The sequence below is a fragment of the Leopardus geoffroyi genome, chromosome A3 (genome assembly GCF_018350155.1).
Source record: "Leopardus geoffroyi isolate Oge1 chromosome A3, O.geoffroyi_Oge1_pat1.0, whole genome shotgun sequence".
NCBI classification, from domain to species: Eukaryota; Metazoa; Chordata; class Mammalia; order Carnivora; family Felidae; genus Leopardus; species Leopardus geoffroyi.
In genome coordinates, this window is record NC_059336.1 from 73,654,052 (window position 1) to 73,674,604 (window position 20,553).

At 35.5% G+C, this 20,553-nt stretch overlaps 1 protein-coding gene across 5 annotated transcripts in view; it reads right to left on the reverse strand.

Annotated features, from left to right (window-relative positions):
- RTN4 (reticulon 4) overlaps positions 1-20,553 on the reverse strand; it is a 74,582-nt gene that overhangs the window by 6,412 nt on the left and 47,617 nt on the right. For 4 of the 5 annotated variants that reach the window (XM_045446072.1, XM_045446069.1, XM_045446071.1 and 1 more), the window contains 2 exons: positions 10,998-11,205; positions 6,619-6,757 (listed from right to left, as the gene is read on the reverse strand). In XM_045446072.1, the coding sequence (XP_045302028.1) occupies positions 6,619-6,757; positions 10,998-11,205 (347 nt within the window). Of the gene's footprint in view, positions 1-911; positions 925-6,618; positions 6,758-10,970; positions 11,206-20,553 lie in introns of those variants that run through there. The other variant, XM_045446070.1, reaches the window with a different exon arrangement.

Consider the following 20,553-nt stretch of genomic DNA (forward strand, 5'->3'; position numbering starts at 1 on the left):
TCTAAGGGACTCAAATGTCACTGGACTTGCTTCTTGCAGGACACTCTTCCTAAAAGCCACGTTACCCAAAGGCAAAGAAAAGAATAGAGGGAGGACTAAATGTGGAACAAGTGACCGACAGGCACGAAGAAGCATGACTAAGGACGGAGGCAGACAGATAGACATACACATTCTCCCTCTCGGGAGGCATGTACACCCCGGCTCCACAGAATATTGCCGTGCAAGTATGTCAGGCCAATGTTGCCCAAATTTCCCATTTTGAGAGAGAAACCAGAAATTCACATTTTTATGTATGACAGAATTTTTAAATATTGCAAAAAATTTTACATTTCAGGGGCTCCAAACAAAAATGTTAAGTAAGGTTTTCCAGAGAATACACCATCAGAAAGAAGAGAAAGGAATGGTAGTTAAGGACATGCATCTAGCAACTGCACAATTACTGGAACTGTTATATAATGAAAGCAACTAACTTTTTTTTTCCTTTGGCAAATATATTAGGTCAGTTAATCTCATCACAATGCCAAAAGTTAAGTGCTATTATTATCCCCAAAGAGCAAACCAAGACAAAGAACAATTAAGCAAGTTGCCAGACCAGAGGTCACAGTGATCTAAAGTTTATCTGACTCCAGAATCTATCTGCTGTGCCATACAGTAAAACCACCTACAGAGTAACCATTAATGGAAATTTGTCACGAATGTGCATGCTGTCATCTTTAAACTCCAAATTATTTGACCTTTTTTGACATCTACAGCCTTATTCATTGGTATCACTTTGCCTACATTTTCCCTAGCCCATTTCCCTTCTAATTTTTCTGTGAGCCAGAGAAAGCAAAAACTGTCAAAATGTGTATGTTAATAACTATATAAGAGCCCAAGAACTAAATTTCAAAGTTCTTCTGGGTCAGCTATTTCTGGAGTGCAGACCTTTTTTGGCTCACTTTCAGATTTAAGAACTGTATTCTGGAACATTATGAATGCCTGATGTTCAGACAACTATAGCTAGAAATTTTCTTACAATTTTAACATATTTTCACTGAAAGTCACGGAACTGTCATACTGAATCCAGGCTTTATCACCCAAAGCTGTGTTACAGAAAAATAAGAACCTCTGCCTAAAACACATGGCATCTGGTAAATAAAATTATTAGATTTTTTTCTTGAGATTTGAGGTTTCAAAAGCCAGGACCGGGGCGCCTGGGTGGCGCAGTCGGTTAAGCGTCCAACTTCAGCCAGGTCACGATCTCACGGTCCGTGAGTTCGAGCCCCGCGTCGGGCTCTGGGCTGATGGCTCAGAGCCTGGAGCCTGTTTCCGATTCTGTGTCTCTCTCTCTCTCTGCCCCTCCCCCGTTCATGCTCTGTCTCTCTCTGTCCCAAAAATAAATAAACGTTGAAAAAAAATTAAAAAAATTAAAAAAAAAAAAAAAAAAAAAAAAAAAAAAAGCCAGGATCCCACTAATGAAACTTGGAGCCTTACTCATGAAACTCCAAAGCTGAGCCCAGTGGGGACTGTCAAATATCCTCCTTTTACAACAAGCCTGGTGGTAGTGGGAGGAAGGAGTGGGGGGAAAACAATAGCCTGGGGCTTAGAGTTTAATGCCACAACTTTCAAAAACTGTGATTCTCCAGGCAATATCCACAGATATCCCAATATTCCTTCCTTTCCCCAACCCCCCTTCCTAGTAACGAGTAAATTTTATAGCTCCCAGGTGGTTCCAATCTGCAGCTCAGAACAGACTGAGAACCACTGTTTTAAAATGAACCCGATCAAAGATCCCTCACACATAAGAGCAATCACAGAATTAAACCTTAACTAGGTGGTCTAAATATGTTCAACTACCTTAAACTTGTTTTCTGGTAGTCATGGATCTTATTTAAAAGTTAACAAATATCACTGGGTTAATAAAATTATCCTGCCTCTTTCTGACTTCTCAGAGACTAATAAAGTACACCAGGCTAAGAAAAGGCTACATACACAGCTTTTGCTACTTAATTTTACTACAGAACATTCCTCCTTTGCTTTCCTTTCATTCACTCTCCTTTCCCCACCTGATGTCTGGCACTCAATGGAACAAACCCCTTTAAGAAATATAACCTTTAAAACAAATCCTGAACGCTGGACAAAACATTTGGCTGCAGTGAAAAACTAATGTTTGAAATAAGTTCTACTGAATGGAATTAGATATATTTTGTTAGTAATTCTGCCATATTTGACTAAAATTAATCCTTTGGGAAATATATTGTTGCTACATCTGTGGACATGTGAGATCTTCTCTAGGACTTAGAAGCTTGTAATTCCCTGCAAAGGAGCAAAACAAATTGAACTACTGCCAGGGAATTTAAAAAGGAGAAATTGCAAAAACATGTCTTATTTGTATCTGTCCAAGTCAACTGCCAAAAGGAGTCTTAGGCCAGGCACAAAGATAACCACCATCTGACATCAGGTCTTTTTCAACAGGCCTGAGTGCTCGTGAACCTTGAGAGTTTTGTTTTGTTTTTAATCACATTTGAAAGAATAGGCTCCTCTCTCTCACTGTCAAGGAAAAAAAAAAAAAAGTAATGAGCAAAGGGATGAAAAAGTTTCACACGCTAAGAATAGTGGCTCTAAAATTTTCTAAGGAAGAAGGTTTCAAATAAAAGTAATGGTAACTGTGACCCAGAATCTAGAAATGTAGATTATATAAATTTGAGGGCACCAAATTTATGAAGGCAGTGAGTTATAGAAAAACCTCTTTCAAATTTTTGTTTGAAAGCTATTATTTTAAATATGCCACAGAGCTTGATACCGTGTGTATTTAAGAACTACATTTAAGAACTTGTAAATGAGACTCCCACTCATTTTCTTGAATTTAGGGTGGTATCTGTTTTCCTAATGATGAATCATACAAAATCAAAGTAATTCCAATTAGAAGCTGGTGCTTATTTTGGGATGAGCACTGGATGTTGTACGGAAACCAATGTGACAATAAATTTCATATTAAAAAAAAAAAAAGCTGGTGCCTCTAAGTTTTTTTTGTTTGTTTAATTTTGAGAAAGAGTGTGTGCACACAAGCAGGGCAGAAGCAGAGACAGACAGAGGATCCAAAGCGGACTCTGTGCTGACACCCAACGTGGAGCTCAAACTCAAGAACCATGAGATCATGACCTGAGATGAAGTCAGATGTCCAAATGACTGAGCCACCCGGGTGCCTGTGGTACTTGTAAGTTTTTGAAAATTCAGTGTTATTTAACAAATTCATCTGGAAACTGGAGAGACCAGGACTATTTATTAGCAAACTTTCAAAAGACTGAAAATCTAAATATAGGAAATACAATGAATCAGTCTAATAGGGCCAACATTTCTCTTTTATACTGAAAAAGTTAAAAAAAAAAAAAAAAGAACTGCTTGCTTTAGGGAGAGAGAATAGGGCTCCCTATTAGCTGCTGTGGCTAAAAGGCAAAAAGTAAAGGAAGGAAAATCATTTTCTTTAAAAAGAAAACGCTCTCTATATAAACAAAAACTGTGGAGGACTAAGAGTGGTAAATGCTCAAGAATCTATCTATAGAAAAGGATACTATTAAGTATTTTTTATAAAGAGCCAAGAGTGTCAAGATTTTTGTCAGCTTTTTTCAATAAGAGACATTTTAGGCAAGTATCCTGTGGTTCTACATACAGTACCCTTATTCAGTGGAAACAAACAAATGGAATGTGCACCACTCACACACAATGACATTAAGATTTTATTTTAATTAAAGGGGGTCAATTTTTAATTTTTAATTTTAAAGGGGGTCAAAGGGTAAAAAGAAAAAGTTTATTGGCTTTGGAGTTACCCTACGTATCCCAGGACAGGAAACAAAAAAGAAAGAAAAGGTTTAACTGAAGTCCCCCAAATAATAGAACCACCAGGCTTATCAAGGAAGACCCTTTGTGTGTATTATCAGAATTTACAACTGAATTACCAAGAGCTTCATACCCATCACCTTCGCAAAGGTAGGGAGAAAAAGACACACCCTGCCTTTCATTCTTTTGCCTCAACAGGTTTTGAGACCTAAATGCAAACAAAGTTCAGTCTATATGTTAGTATATTGAAGCACCAGTTATTTGTTTGGAGCCCAGGAAGAATCACCACCTGGGAAGTCATCAAGCAGCTTTCCTTGAGCTCTGGGATTGCCAAAAAACACTACTAAAGGAAACCATTCAAGTAACTTTTCTTTTTCTCTTTTCAGAAGTACTGCTAATCTGTAAGGACAAAAAGTAGTAAACTATAATTCTAACACATGTCCTTTTTTCCCCCCAACATTAAGAAACAATGTTTGTTTTAAAAAAATAAAAAACGCTCATAAAAATAAAGTGTTTCACAAACTAAATCTGCCTCATTATGTGCCATTTTCTGCTACAAAGTCACACATATAGAAGTCACTGAAGGCAAAAATTTATCAAGTTCAGTTTCTCTCGCTTATGCTAGCTCCATCATGAATAACATACCTGCTTAGAAAAAAAAAAAACAAAAAAAAAAAAACAAAAAAAAACAAAAAACCAACGACCTGAGGTAATTTTCAAAGGAAATTAAAAATTGAGCTTTAACAGCAAAATGAAATAATTCATCTTCTAGAAGTAACTTATTCATAAAATTTCCTCATCCTATTTTCACGTATCTGTAATTTAAAAGGTGTTTAGAGTATTTCATCAAGCCTCCTCTAACGTTTTCATGCTCCTCTAGCCTTTGCCAAGTATTTCCACACATAACTGTCTACGCCTAGAAATGTATATAGATGACAATAAAATCTGAAAGAACAGAATTTTCTTTTGACTAAAGACATGTGGAAACTTTCAATTAAAATTTGTAAAAACTGGAACATAACACATCATTCCCAGATCAATTTGTTTTATTTTTAAACAGATTTCTTTAAGAACATCTTTTAGACATACAGAGCGCTGCCTTCATGGCTAAACTGTGTAAACATGAAGGATGACTTTTGGTTTCTATCTGTTGCAATTTTTATTAAGTCTATAAAAACAATGACTCTCCTCTATCAAGCTTCATAATGCTTTTGTTTGAAGTCACCCCCCACCACCAATTTTTGACTGCTAACTTCAAAGATGGTCCTTTGCTGTTTGAAACTTTTATCACTATGTATATAGTGTGTTTTCTCAACCAGTTCCCACCCACAACCACTTCCTCTTAAACCACACTAGTACCTTTCTCCTCAATGGTTCACACGTTCTACCCCAGCTATAAGCTATAATATAGCATATATCACTTCAATGAATAGGAACTGGCTTTTTGTGGCACTCATACGTACAAGGTTCTATTCCACTTACTCCAAAGGATTTTGTTATTTTTTCCCTTTGAAAGTAATTAATCAAACATCCCAAATAACACAGCCATCATAGTTTCATTTACAGACTGACATCAGATAATATCAAAGCACTACTACAGAATGTCACTAAAAGCAAGCACTCTATAGATACAAAAGAAATATTAATAAAAGGAAACTAAATGATTTTCCATTAATGCCGTTAGTAAGTAACTGAGATTCCCAGTCCGAAGCTGAAAGGACACAGCTGAAAATAATGTCCATCTACTGGCTTATTAAAACTAAGATGTTTGTCAAAAGCACTGAGCATTTAAACCTATTGTAACCTGTTCAGAAATTGCTTCACTGAGTCAAAAGGCCCAATCACGGTATTGCTATGATATCCTTGGTCTGCATGATAAATTGCTATCTCGTACATATCTCTCACCAAAGAAAAATTATAAATACCACCGTAGTACATTTCTACCCAGGCTTAGACTGGAAATGAGTCTATCTTAAGCATGATCATAGACAGTAACACACAAAACACAAATGGTAAGTTCTATGTAAAGAACTCAAGTCTCAGTGCTTAGAACTCATGTTACAAGGTGATTTAGTGCTTGCTTTGAGTCAGTGAACTCCAGGAAAGTTTATTTGCAAGGTGAGACTCTAACAGTCACTCTAGCAAAATCCAAAAACTGAAGAAAGGCTTCCAGTAATTACTAACTGAAGATTAGTTGAGGTGTTCCAAGTATCAGAACTTTTCCAGAATAAACATTTCGGGAAAGAGTCCAAGATATAAAATAGCTTATGTGTGTATATAAATCACACATAAGCTAAGAAATTAAGTGCTAGACTCTAAAAGAAAGGCAAAGAGATTAAATCACATTCTGGTATCAAATCTAATCTTCATTCCTACAGTGAAAATTCCCTTTAATGTTCTCACTTTTTTTGTTGTTGCATTTTTTAAATTTAATTTTTTATTTTAATTCCAGTACAGTTAACATACACTGTTATATTAGTTTCAGGTGGACAGTACAGTGTTTCAACAACTGTATACATTACTCAGTGCTCATCATAAATGTATAATTTTCCCACTTCTCATCTTTATCATCTCCAAAAGTATGACTTTGTAACTTATTTTCCTTCAAAAAAGAATAGTACTTTCTTCCATCTCAAATAGTTGATTGGATTCTAATTTTTGACACTTAAGTTGACAGTACATCTTTGTCATTTGATTTCACTACATACTTGTCGTTTACTTTTAATATGGAAAAGTAGAATTTTACACTCCAGTCTTTTGATATTGAATTCTATGTCAAAAATGAAGAGCAAATAAACTTACCTTCAGAGAATCAACTAAATCATCAACTAAAAAGAGGCGTCTCAGTTCTTTTATCGTGCAGTTCACATGACCAAGAGCAGAATTACTGTATTTCTGAACCAACTCCTCAGATATAGCGACTTCAGATTCCAAATATGCCCTGGAAAACAAAACACATCCTGTCACTGATCAGAGTGATTTTTCCTGGATGTCTGTCAATCAGCAATTACATATCTGTAAAAAAAGACATTAACAAAATACTTTACCATAAAAAACCTACTCTTTCTAAATGAAGCACAATGTAAAAATTCACCAAGCAATGGGTAGATTTCACTGATATGCACGCTGTCAGCTGATGAGCACAGAAAAAAGCATTTGCTTTCAAGTCAGACTGATCTGGGCTTGAATCTTAAACTCTGCCACTTACTTGTCTTGTGTCACTTTGGAAAGTTACTATCATGAGGAGTCACTGAATAAAGTGCTTCTTAACACAAGCAGGCACAAAGAAGCACTCAATAAATGGTAGTTATTATTAGGAACTTGGTTTTTTTCTTCAAGCTGACATTAGGCTGTCATTGGGTTTTCCTAACAAAGATTCTATCTGTTCCCAAATGCTACACTCTCGAAGCCTAACTTTCAGGGGAAACTACCCAATATCTCAAGGCCCAGGCTGTGAAATGGCTGCCAGAAGTATAGTGCTAATGCTAGTAAAACATAATAGTTACTGCCCTTTTAGATGCCCTAATCTATACTAAGATAGCTGGAATTGTTTTATTTAAGAAGAGAACTGTAATGAAGAAGAAAAGTCGTCTGCAGGAATGCAAGGAACTGTTTTATCAGTTATTGTTTCAAAGCAGCCATTTTATCTTGGCAGAGTACAACCAACTCAGAAATGCTAAGAACTTTTCTATCTGTCAGAAATAGCTACTTATAACCCCAGTCTCTCCTCATCACTCCCCCATGTCTATGGATACTAGCTACTCATACTGGAAACAACAGTCCTCTGATAACTCCTTATCCTATAGTTTCCTTCTGTAGTATGTCCCAACTATGTCCCTTCATTTTTACTCACGATGCTAGCACTCTAGTTCAAGTGTTCATTTATTTACAACTGGGGTATTCTTATCTGTCTCCAAACCAATGTCTAATCTGTCTGCATCCTAATCCATTCCTTCAGCCATTGCCAGATCAGTTTTATTTGAGCTATCCTAAACAGTGCTATTTAGATTGACCTCAGGTAGGAGTTAGGACACTTGCTACTATCTAGATAAGGTAACTTTGTGAAGTCATTTGACTTCTCAGGGTCATGATTCCTACTTGAAAATTAAAGAAACAGACCTTCTTAAATCTCTTCAGGCTCCAACATTTTGTGATTCTACGGTTCCAAATTTTCAACCAGAGCTCTCCTCAGCCTTTCCAACCTGATTTCTCACTACTCACTATGATGCAGCCAAATATGAGCCATTCATCAAACATTTTTTAATCTTACTGCCTTTGTTCACCACACTGTTTTCCCAATCCACACTGCTCTCCTCTCACTTCTAGTAATAGCATATCTAGTCAGTTAGCCTGTCTCAAATCTCACCCATACATGAAGCCTCTGTGGCTCTTTCTTCTCTAAGACACTATTACGCAATTCTAATGCACTCTTTTGTAGCTTTCTTTTGTAGCAGTATTATAGTATTGGCCATATCCAGCCCTGGAAATGTGTATACTTGTACATTTTCCCTACTAAAGTATAAACTATTAACAACCAGGAATATATCTTTATTACAATGGCATAGCACTCAGCCAACTTTTATTGATTAACCGGCAAATATCAAATTGTTATTATCAAGTTAAAAATTATCAAAGACTCACATCTACCCTTAAATCAGCAATAATTTATTTGTATAGCTTTAAGAAACACAGAACAGAAGCAGATAGAGCTTGAAGTTGGTATTCCGTTCCTTTGTACCACTGCTCTTATCCTTGCTGAAGACAAGATGCCTGGCAAGCAGGCACACATGTGGCCCTCTCAACCAATGAAGTCCCGTGGATACTTACATTCATTCAACCGGCACGGACGTGATAGTATAACCCCACGCCAGCACTGCCAGCATCTTGTCCAGTGACCATAGGTATCAAATACAAATTGAAGAGGGCCACTGCAAGCAGTGTGACTGGGAGGACTTAGAAAAACTGTACAACAGGATTAAACTGCCATGTTGGCTGAATTTATAATGACTATAAAAAAGGCCTCTGAATGAAAAATAAAGTGTTTCTGAGGAAATAAAGAAGGAAATCACTAGGTTTTTTCCCCAAAAGTCTTCTTTAAAATCAAACAACGTCTGAAATTTATATCGTAGATAATTTAGAAGTTTTGGCTTGATAATGTTTTTATATATTTCAGTATAACTAACTAAAAACCATATTCCTCTATGATTTATGGCATGATATGGCTCTGCCATTTATTTTGAAGCTGCAATTTCAAGTTACTGAACTTCAAGTATGTTTCCCTCTCTGTGAAGTGAATAATACCATCGGTCTCATTGAGTTTTGGGGAAAATTCAGTCTGTACATAAATGGCTAGGGACATAAGAACCATTCATCAATGTTGGTCTCTCCCTAAAACTTATGTAGCATCATTACTTAATACGAAGAGAGCTAGAGAAAAACAAAAAACCAGTCTTTACAATAAGCAAAATGATGGAGCTCTCTTCTGTAAAGTGTGAAAATCAGTTTACATTTACATATTAATACCAACTAGATAACGTTCTAGGTAGTTACATACTCATTCATGCCCACATAGATACTTGCCTTACCAAATAGTTTTTTAAATATTCAGGATCCATTTGAGAAAAAAAAAATTCCATATACAAAACAATCAGAGACCATTTCAAAGCCATATTTAGTGAGATAGGAAATCAATCCTCAGATCATTTGGACCTAGTGTTAGAGAAGCCTTCTTCAAAAGGTTCCATCTTGAAATCAAACACAGAACCAAATAAAAAAATGTAATATATAGGGTCATCTCAGAAGCTAAAAAGGCAGCATCAATGGGCACAAAACCCTAGAAAGGGCACATGAGAGAGAAGATAAAGATATGTGGACTTCATCCTGTAGTGAACAGGGAGCCCATATGCCTAAAACTACAATAAAAGTGGTATTTGAGAAAAATTAATCTGACAACATCCATAAAAGTCAAAGTAAACCAAAGTAACCAGAACCCAATTTGGTAACAAGTAAAGTCCAGCCAGAGTAGGCAAACTTTTTTGTAAATATTTCAGGCTTTGAAGTCTATATGGTCTCTGTCACAAGTATTTAACCCTGCTATTAGAGCATGATGAAAACAGCTAAGTGATGGAATATGGCTATGTTCTAATAAAACTTTATTTACAAAAGCAGGCAGCAGACTGGATTTGGCTACAGCTTATGGACTTGTGGTCTACACCGAGGAAGCAGGGGGGAAACAACACAACATAGTTATCTTCTTTATGTGAGATGCTAACAAAGATAACATCAAAATTGGGAGCCTGACATGAGGATAATAGTGGTGTACTGATAGAAATTGACAAGTCTGAGAAAAAAAGGTTCATTTAAAGACATAAGGAGTTAGTGGTTGTCAGGAGCTGGGTAGGAAGTGACTACCAATGGGTACAAAATATCTTTTTGGTGTGATGAGAATATCTGGAATTGGATGGTGATAGTTGTACAATTCTGAGAACATACTAAAAACCACTGAATTTTATAGTATGTGAATTAAATCTCATTTTTTTTTTAAGTGAGGGAAAAACATGGTAAATCTGAAGTGAGGGCAGAAGACCCAAACTGAGGTTTGTCCCATTACCAGTTAGATATGATGCTAGAGTGTACTTGTAAAAAATAAGGGCAAAAGATGATAGTTTAGAGACAAGAAGCTAATACAGATGCTCACCAAAGAGTAATACAAAAGTATGCCTTAGGGAACAAGAAGAGGAAACTAGATAGAGAAGGGATGGTAAGACAGCATTATATAAAAACATACACTGTTGGAAAGAAAGGTATTTCTAATATCAACATGAAAAGTATGCAATAAAGAAAATATAACTTTCATCAATCCTTACCATGTTAAAAAGATAGCTTCCAAAGTAAAATTAGGGAACCAATACCTAGTTCTAACAAATATATATTACTAACACACAGCAGAGTTAAGCAAGTAATACACAATCCCAGTTTTCTCCATCATGAGCCCGTGAAATGACCTTTAATCTCAAAAATCTCAAAAGCAGATGCTTTTGGAATAGGTTTTGAGCAAAAATCTACAATTATCTTTAAACAGTAAAAAATGCATGCCTGTAATTCTACAAATAGAATGAAGTCTCAAAATTAATCCTGTTTACAGCGTTGCCAACGTGTGCCTTGTTTTCCAGACATCTCACCTGAATGGGTGGCCTTCATCTGATTTCTGGATAGCTTGGATCACACCCTTATATATCCTAAAGCTGATAGTCACAGAGAGCAGGGCCAAGACAATGTAGGCCGTTACACTCACAATGCTGAATACTGTCAATGAAAGCAGCAGGAACAAGCTGGCACCAAACACTACTCCAGTCTTCTTAATGTCTCTCCAGTAGAGGAGGTCAACAACTAAAAATTAAAAAAGAAGAAATCTGAAATTAGAACATTATTTTATCCATTTGGATTTGGCACACTTATATTTGCTCCACCTATAAAAATAAAAAGGTCTCTAAAGTACAATCAAAACCTAAATTGTTAAAGAAAAATGAACTTTGTAAGCTGCATTTTAAACCCATCTAAGTTGTAAATTAGAATCATACCTACATCGATTTCTATTTACCATCAATTTTTCTCATGCAAATCTATTTCCCTCGTGTCCAAATCAGTCTGGCTAGACAAGATTGTTCCATTCTCAAGCCCAGTACAGCAGACTTCTAATCCAAAACAAGGGTTCTTAAAAACCATCTTGAAGGCTTTCAAACTTTGTTCAATGCAGGATATAAATACAACTAATTGAAAAAAACCTTAACACACACTCACTAAAATAATAGATACTTCAGTGATGTAAAAATGTATTTATCTGCAGAAAAACCACTAACTCAAAAAATATTAAGAAATTATAACTACGAAAAACTACGCATAGGTGTTCTACAGTTCTTCTTTTAAGAAATCTCTCTTTGAGGGGCACCTGGGTGGCTCCGTTGGTTAAGTGTCCGACTTCAGTTCAGGTCATGTTCCTGTGGTTTGTGAGTTCGAGCCCTATGTCACAGCTCTGAGGTGTCAGCACAGCTACTTGGGAGCCTACTTGGGATTCTCTGTGTCTCCCTCTATCTCTCTGGCCCTCCCCTGCTCATTCTATGTCTGTCTGTCTGTCTGTCTCTCTCTCTCTCTCTCTCAAAAATAAACATTAAAAAAATCTGTCTTTGGGAAACATAATAAAATTGTAACCTAACCTGGCTATCATTAAAGCAAAAATTTCCTATAAAACACTAAAGACAAAGGGAAACAGCTTTTGGATTACCTGAAAAGCTACTTCTCTGTGAGTGTAGATAAATATAATGCCATAAAAATTTAGGTGTAAAGAAAAAGAGAAAAACTAAATGTGCTACACTGTTATATAATGTTTATTAATAGTAAGGAGTCAGACAAAGCCAAACTTAGCAAGTTTGCTCTTGGCCTATGGTCAGAGAGCCACTGGGGATCAAATAAGCATAGGCCCACGTTCTTAAGGTCAGGTTATGTACAACCCACAGAGAATTCTGCAGTGTGCCCAAGAGCTCTTGAATTCACAGGCAAAACATAATTTGTCTATGGATTGTGAACAGGGGGAGGGGTGATATTCTTACAGTAAAATAAATATGGATATATTCTTGAGTAGAATTTTTTTTTAATTTTTTAACATTTATTTATTTTTGAGAGACAGAAAGAGGCAAAGCATGAATAGGCGAGGGGCAGAGAGAAAGGGAGACATAGAATCTGAAGCAGGCTCCAGGCTCTGAGCTGCCAGCACAGAGCCCAACGTGGAGCTCGAACTCACAGACCGTGAGATCATGACCTGAGCCGAAGTCGGAGGCTTAACCGACTGAGCCACCCAGGTGCCCCTTCTTGAGTATAATGTTAAATATCCATTAGTTAGTTAGTTAGTTGTTAGTTTTTAAGTGTATTCATTTAAGGGGAGGGGCAGAGAGAGAACCACAGGCAGGCCCCCTGCTATCAGCATAGAGCCCTAGGCAGGGCTCAAACTCACAAACTGTGAGATCATAACCTGAGCTGAAATCAAGAGTTGGACACTTAACCGACTGAACCTCCCAGGAGCCCCTTAAATATCCGTTAATGTTTAATGTAAAGAAGGTAACAAAGAAAAACCACATTTCCAGGAGCTGCTTTGGTCTTGAGGCTCTCTAAAGTATGTAACTGTCCTTTACTGTTAGCAGTACTTCTGTGGGGAAAATTATGCATGTGAAATGTGAAATGTAAAATGTAAAATGTTAAGATCATCTTGAAGCCCTGAATTCCTGTTAGTATATATATACCATGAGTACTGATGAACAGATTTTAAATGCCCATCACAGTCTCTGACACACAGTGGGAGCTCAACATTCATTATGGTTGGGAAGCATTTATTCTACTCTCCTAACCATGATTTGATTCAAATGCTATTAATTTAATATTCTATATATGATTTACAGCTTTGTTTTCAGACTTTGATTTCATTTATTCATTTTCCCCATCTCAAGTTCATTCCAACCCTGCCTAAAACATCTGCATCAGTTTTGTTCTATTCAACTTGTTTCTACTATTGTACCAATACATTAGCACAACTGAGAAATAACCAGAACTTGAAGCAGTGTACCTATGCTATCAAAATGATGTCATGAATAATATCATACTGAATAAAGAGATAGCAAGTGATGCTAGGAGTTTTATGACATTCAGCAAACATTTATTGAGCTGATACTGTTCAAGAAATTCAACCTAGTAGAATGAAATAAAAACCTAAAAATGGGGATGTGGACTTTTCTTTAACGCCCTAACTCTACAACACTACAATTCTAGGAAGATCAGACATATAAAACAATGACAAAAATAATAAAATAACTATTGCACCACCATGAGAATTCATCAGTAAAATTTAAAAAAAAAAAAAAAAAACTGGAGGAAACTTTAAAAGACTGTGAAAAAGAAACTGAGATGAGTCCTAAAGAATGGGGAGATATAGAACATATAAACATGCAGGCCTCACTGTAAGTCTCTGCTAGGAATGGTTCTCATAATTAATGCAGTTTTTTAAAACAGGGTACAGTGAAAGAGTAGAGGAAGCAAATGATAAAGACTGCCCTTGGTAATGTAATTCTTTCCTGTGAGGCTCCCCTGTGCCCCAAGCCAAGCAATTAGACTCTAGTGTTGTTATCACCTACACTCCATACATTAGCTATATGACCTCAGACAAGTCACTAAAATCCCTCTGTACCTCGTTTCTCCATCTATAGAATGTATATACAAATAGGAATGATCTTATTGAGATATTGTGAGGATTAGGTGAGAAAATGAACTAACAAAATTTTTCATTAATAAGATAACAAATATAATAGACATAATATAGTGCACAGCATATAATAAATTCTTAGTAAATGTAGGGCTGTTATCTGCTGTTATTATTATGAACACCATCACAGTCACTATCACCAATCTTATCCAGGTGTTAAATATGAACAAAAAGAAAAGAAAATTTCAACCTTATGGTTAACTTGTAAGTTAATGAATTGTATTGCTGTTATAAACATGTTACTTTATAACCCACATGGAAAAGGATTTTCAAACTTATCTAAGATTTCACTATTACTGAACAAATAAAAAGCATCCTAGAAGAATCAACAAGTAAAGTACTTTATTTTTCTACTAAAGCACTCAAATTTTTAGATGAACAAATGCTGCTTTATAAAAATGTAGGATTCTCAATGTGCTCCAACATTTATTAACCTTCAAAATCACCATTGGTGATAAGCTAAAATAAATGCAGATATCTTCACTATTCCTTACCATCATTAGAAACTATTCAGTAAGACCTGATTTTATTAAAAGGAATGATTTCAGATTTGAGATGTACAATATCAATGACTAACCAAATTACCTAATATAAGAGTTACTGTCTGAACAGTTTCAATGACTAGATAAGAATGATTTCTAATTGGTCTATAATTTCTATATAGATATGGCGGAAGAAACTGTCCGTGGCTGGGATTCAAGAGAACCACAATCTAGTACTGACTCTGCAACCGTACAACTTTGGATGAGACTTCAAGTTCTCTGGAGCTCAGTTTTATCATTAGTAAACAGGGCATTAGATAAAAGATTTTTCTTTTCCCTTCAGAAACTAATACACAGTTAGTACAAAGATATACATCAGTACCAAATTCAAATTCCCAATCAGTGGGTCTGAATTAATGAGATTTTATTCATGTATTATCTGTGCCAAATATAAATTTTAAAATATCTTGTTTTTTAGATCTAGATTTTCAGGAGGGGCTTAAATATGTTTATTCATACCAGTCTTTTAAAATGAATCTTAACAAAAACACTTTGCTTTTATAAGTGTCAAACAACATTAAAACTTTAGGAAAACAATAAATTCATATTTCTACAATTTTTCAAGCAATTATAAACCGTATCATTAAGGTCACAGTATGAGAAAGGCTAAAAAAAGAAAAAAAAAAAAAAAAAGAATGGAAAGCTACAAACCTTTTAAGGCTGACAGACTGAAAGATGTTTCAGAAATCTCTTTCAAGTTGCTGGTCTACATTCTCCACACCTCCCTTTATTTCCAGAGTCAGTATGTACCAGGCACTTACATTGTGCTAAATACTATCTATAGACTATATAACATTATCTCTTTCAATTCTCGAAACCCTAAAAGGCAGGCTTTCAGACAAGAAAGTGAGAGCCAAGCTCTTATATATGACTGGACGGATATCGCTTAATTAGTAAATGGTAAGAACACCGATTTCAACACAAACTTCCTATTGATAAAATTCATATGCCCCATGTATAATGCCAAAATGAGGGTTCAGCACATTAATGTCCTTCAAAATGTCATGCATTTGCACACATAATGAATAAGCAGTGTTGGCAAATAATCACATGTGAGATGAATAACAAAGGCCAGGAAAGTCAAGGTAAGACTAACAAGAGATGTTGTTAATCAATGAGACAAAAATTTTAATGTGAATACTTAACCAACAGTTAAATCCAAAAGGGAGGAAAGAGCTCTATTCCAACATACCTGAAGGTACCTTCCCATAGTAGAAAACTATAATTAATCAAGTTGTGAAAAACAGCTTTTAAAAGCCATGTGAATCTAATTAAGTAAAATTAGAAAATGCATCAATGCAAAAGAACATTATGTAGTCCTTAAGTACAGTGATGCAGAACTATATCACCAAAGAAACATGTCCATATTGATAAGTAGAAACAAAATGCTAAAAAAGATTCATCAAGTAAAATTTTAAAAACTTAGGGTAACCATGAAGTCTGAATGGGTATCTAGCAAACACAGTTTTTACCCCCGGGTCTAGACTTGCTGCTTTATTCCTTTCTATACCATTTGAAATTGTCTCTCTTCAATGGGAAACATGAATTACTATTATACTTAAAACTTTAGCAGTATACAGCTAAGTTGTTAACATGGGGCTTTGGGTTGAACCAAGTCAATTTCCCCCAAAGTTCATCATCTTGAAATAGTCATGTATAAGGTGTAGTAGTATTCAGTGATTACAGCCTAAAATAAATTTAACTGCATGAAGGTACAGTAAACCCTAACCTATTAGTTTCCTTCTGCCTATCATGATTCCTAGAAATAAGGTCTTTTCAAAAACTGGAAGAGCTTTGAAAATCACACATGCAAGCCTCCACATATTACATGAACATATGCAAATAGCTATACAAGAATACTCAAAAGTAGATATTTTGAAAGCTTTGTTGAAATAAGCCCTAGGGATGTGGTGGTGGAGCTGCAGACCCTCAAGGCACTGAGGAGGAAAAAAGGGAAGAAGAGCCAAGAGAGTCAAAGACAACTAGGTACTGAAAGTCACACGGAAGACAAAAATTAATATAACCTACACTAGGAAGGGCTGAGAGGCAGTCTACACTGTTACCAAAGTCATTGGGCAAAATAAATTTTGTGCAAAGAAATAAATTTTGTGTAAAGAAATTTTAAAGATTGTTAATGAAATTGCAAGGATGAAAAAATATTAGATTATAAAAATATTAGCAAACAGGGCTGCCACCTTAAGTGACATTCTTTAGTATTTCTAGTCTCTTGGATTTCCTTAAATTGGTTTTAATGAAGAAACTTTGGAAGATTAAGTTTATCCAGGATTGTTTATTTTCAATTATAAGGGAGTAGTCACAAAGTTTTAACAAAATTCTGAGAAATATATTCAAATGCTATTGCGTCTAATATTCATCAAAAGACTTATATCCATTAATTAATTTAGACTATAGACCAATATCCCTTATGAATACAGACACAATAACCCTCAGCAAAATACAGCAAACTGGATCCAGCAACAAATAAAAAGCTTTATATACACCATGGCCAAGTGGTATTTATCTCAGAAATGTAAAGCTGGTTCAACATATGGAAACCAAGCACTTTAACACACCATATTAATAAATAGAATTAAGGTTAAAAAACTGCATGATCATCAAAACAGTCAAAGAAAAAGCATCTGACAAAATCCAACATCCTTTCATTATAAAAACACTCAACAAACTAGGAATCGAAGGAACGTCCTCAGGCTGATAAAGAATATCTACAAAAACCCTACAACTTACATCATACTTACTAATGAAAGACTGAAAGCTTTCCCCCTAAGACCAGGAACAAGACAAAGACACTCATTCTTTCCATTAGTCAACACTGTCCTGGAGGTATGAGGTAGAGCAATCAGCCCCCCACTCCCAAGAAAAAAATAAAAGACATCCTGATTATAAAGGAGAAATTAAACAGGAGAAATTAAACTTTCTATTTTTATGTATACAGATAACATGATCTTGTATACATAAAATCATAAGGAATCCACAGAACAGCTACTAGAATAAACAAGTCCAGAAAGGTTAAGATTAGTATCAAAAAAATCAAGCATACGTCTATAAAAGCAATGAACAACCTAAAAAAGAATTAAGAAAATAATTCCAGGGGCACTTGGATGGCTCAGTCAGTTAACCATCTGACTCTTGATTTTGGCTGAGGTCATGATCTCACAGTTTGTGAGACTGAGCCGTGAGTCAGGCTCTGCGCTGACAGCACGGAGGCTACTTTATTAACTCTCTACCTCTCTCTCTCTCTGCCCCCTGCCTCTTTCTCAAAATAAATAAATAAGCATTAAAAAAAAAAAAAAAGAATTCCATTTACACTAACATCAAAAAGAATAAAATACTTAGGAACAAAATGAAAAATGAAAAAAAAACCCAAGACTTAGAAACTTAAAACTACAAAATATTGTTGAAAGAAATTAAAGATTTAAGTAAATGGAAAAGACATGCTATGTTTATGGATTAGAAGGATTATTAAAATGGTAATACTCCTCAAACTGAACTACTACATACAGTGCAATCTCTATCAACACCCTAAATGCCTTTAGCAGAAATTGGTAGACATCGTATGGAAAAATGCAAGGTATCCAGAATCGCCAAAACAATCTTGAAAAAGGACCGCAAAGTTGAAGAACTCATACTTCCTTTTTCCAAAACTTCCTACAAAGCTAAAGTAATCAAGTCAGTGTGGTAGTGGCACAAGGGTGAAGGACAGATCAATAGAATAAAATTAAGAGTCTAGAAATAAACTCTTAGTATTCATGGTCAGTTGAATGACAAGGGTATCAAGACAATTCAGTGGAGAGGAGACTTTTCAAGAAATGGTGCCGGGACAACTGGATAACCAACTGCCAAAAAAAAAAAACCCCCAAAAACCACTATTTCAAAAGAGTAAGAAGACGGCCCACTCAATGGGAGAAAATATTCACAAACTGAACATCTGATAAGGGGCTTGTGTTCATAGTATATAAAAAACTCTTACAACAATAAAAGACAAATAAGGCAATTAAAAATGGGCAAAGGATTTGAATAGACATTTCTCCAAAGAATGTATACAAATGGCCAATAAAGCAATGAGAATATGCTCATTACAAAACAACATCATTAGTTATTAGAGAAATGTAAACCAAAACCATAATCAGATACCACTTCAGACCCACCAGGATGGCTAATATTAAAAAGATGGACAGTAACAAGTGTTGACAAGAAGGTCCCAAAGACTGGGACCCTCTTAAATTGCTGATGGAAATGTAAAATTCAGCCATTGTGAAAAAGGTTGGCAATTCCTCAAAAAGTCAGAGTTACCATACTACCCAGCAATTCTACTCCTAGAAATTTCCACCCAGACTAGAAAACATGTGTCCATACAAGAACTTATGTTCATAGTAGCATTATTCATAACCAAAAAGGAGGAAACAACCCAAATGCTGAAAAACTGATGAGTGGATAAACAAAATATGGTAGATCCATACAATGGAGTATTACTGGTCCATAAAAAGGAATGAAGCACTGATATATGCTACAACATGGATGAACCTTGAAAATATCATGCTAAATGAAAGAAGCCAAACACAAAAGGTCACACATTATATGTTTCTCTTTATATGTAATGTCTATATGTAATATAGACTAGGTGATGCTATAGAGAGAGAAAGTAGTGGTCGTCAGGGGCTGGGAGAAGTAGACGGGGGAGTGACTCTAATGGGTATGGGGTTTTGGGGGGTATGGATAAAAATATCGTGGAATTAAGATAATGATGATGATTACACAATTTTGTGAATATACTAAATATCAATGAATTTTATACCTAAAAGAATTTAGAAGTAAATTTAAAAAATTCTTGTTTTAACATCTGTTTCTCTATTAGGTTGTAAACCCCACAAGACAGCATGTTGCCTTTATTTACCATATCCCCAGAGCTCAGCACAAAGCCTCAATCAACTAAACTTTCAATAGATATTGCTGATTGATTAGAATGAATGCATACTTTATGCCAGTTTAAAACAAACTGGCATAAATTAACTTATTCAATTTTTTTGGGGGGGCTTTGGATTTCACATTTGTTTTATTTAAACTACTTTCAGATATCTATACTTATTCAGTAACAAATAGCATTGCTGTCTGGTAACTTATAAAACAGCAAATACTGTTTTACAGGCTTGTCTCTTCTTACTAGACCCTGAAGGATTGATGAATACCTTTCATCTTTAAATTTCCATTACCTGCTTCATTAATATTTGCTGCATTGTCTGAATACAGGCCAGATTATTCTTAGGAACAGAAACATTTAAAGACTATACTATTTTCAAATTAAAATAAAGGACATCTTTAAATAAGAACTCTAAGTTCACTATAATGCTGATTTGGGGCTCTTCTGTACTTATTAGTTCTGTTTATGAATAAAGAGTTTAATGGTCTCTTTATTCTTGAGATACCAAAATTAAGACAAAGGGCTTGTGCAAGAAAAACTTAATCTTTCATGGATTCTGAGGTCTCCTTCTACACTGCAAAATAAAATGTTAATCATGCAAGGTAACCTACTGTAGCCTTAACTTTACTCTTTTATAAAATATTCATGAGGGGCGCCTGGGTGGCTCAGTTGGTTGGGCGTCCGACTTTGGCTCAGGTCTCATGATCTCATGGTCCTGAGTTCAAGCCCCGTATCGGGCTCTGTGCTGACAGCTCAGAGCCTGGAGCTGCTTCGGATTCTGTGTCTCCCTCTCTCTCTGCCCCTCCCCTGCTCATGCTGTCTCAAAAATAAATAAAAATATTTTTAAAAAATTAAATATTCATGAAATATCCTTTTAAAGATCTGAGATTAATTTAACAGTGCCTTTCCTCTTATAACTGTGGGAAATGCTTACGGATTGCTGTACCAAAATA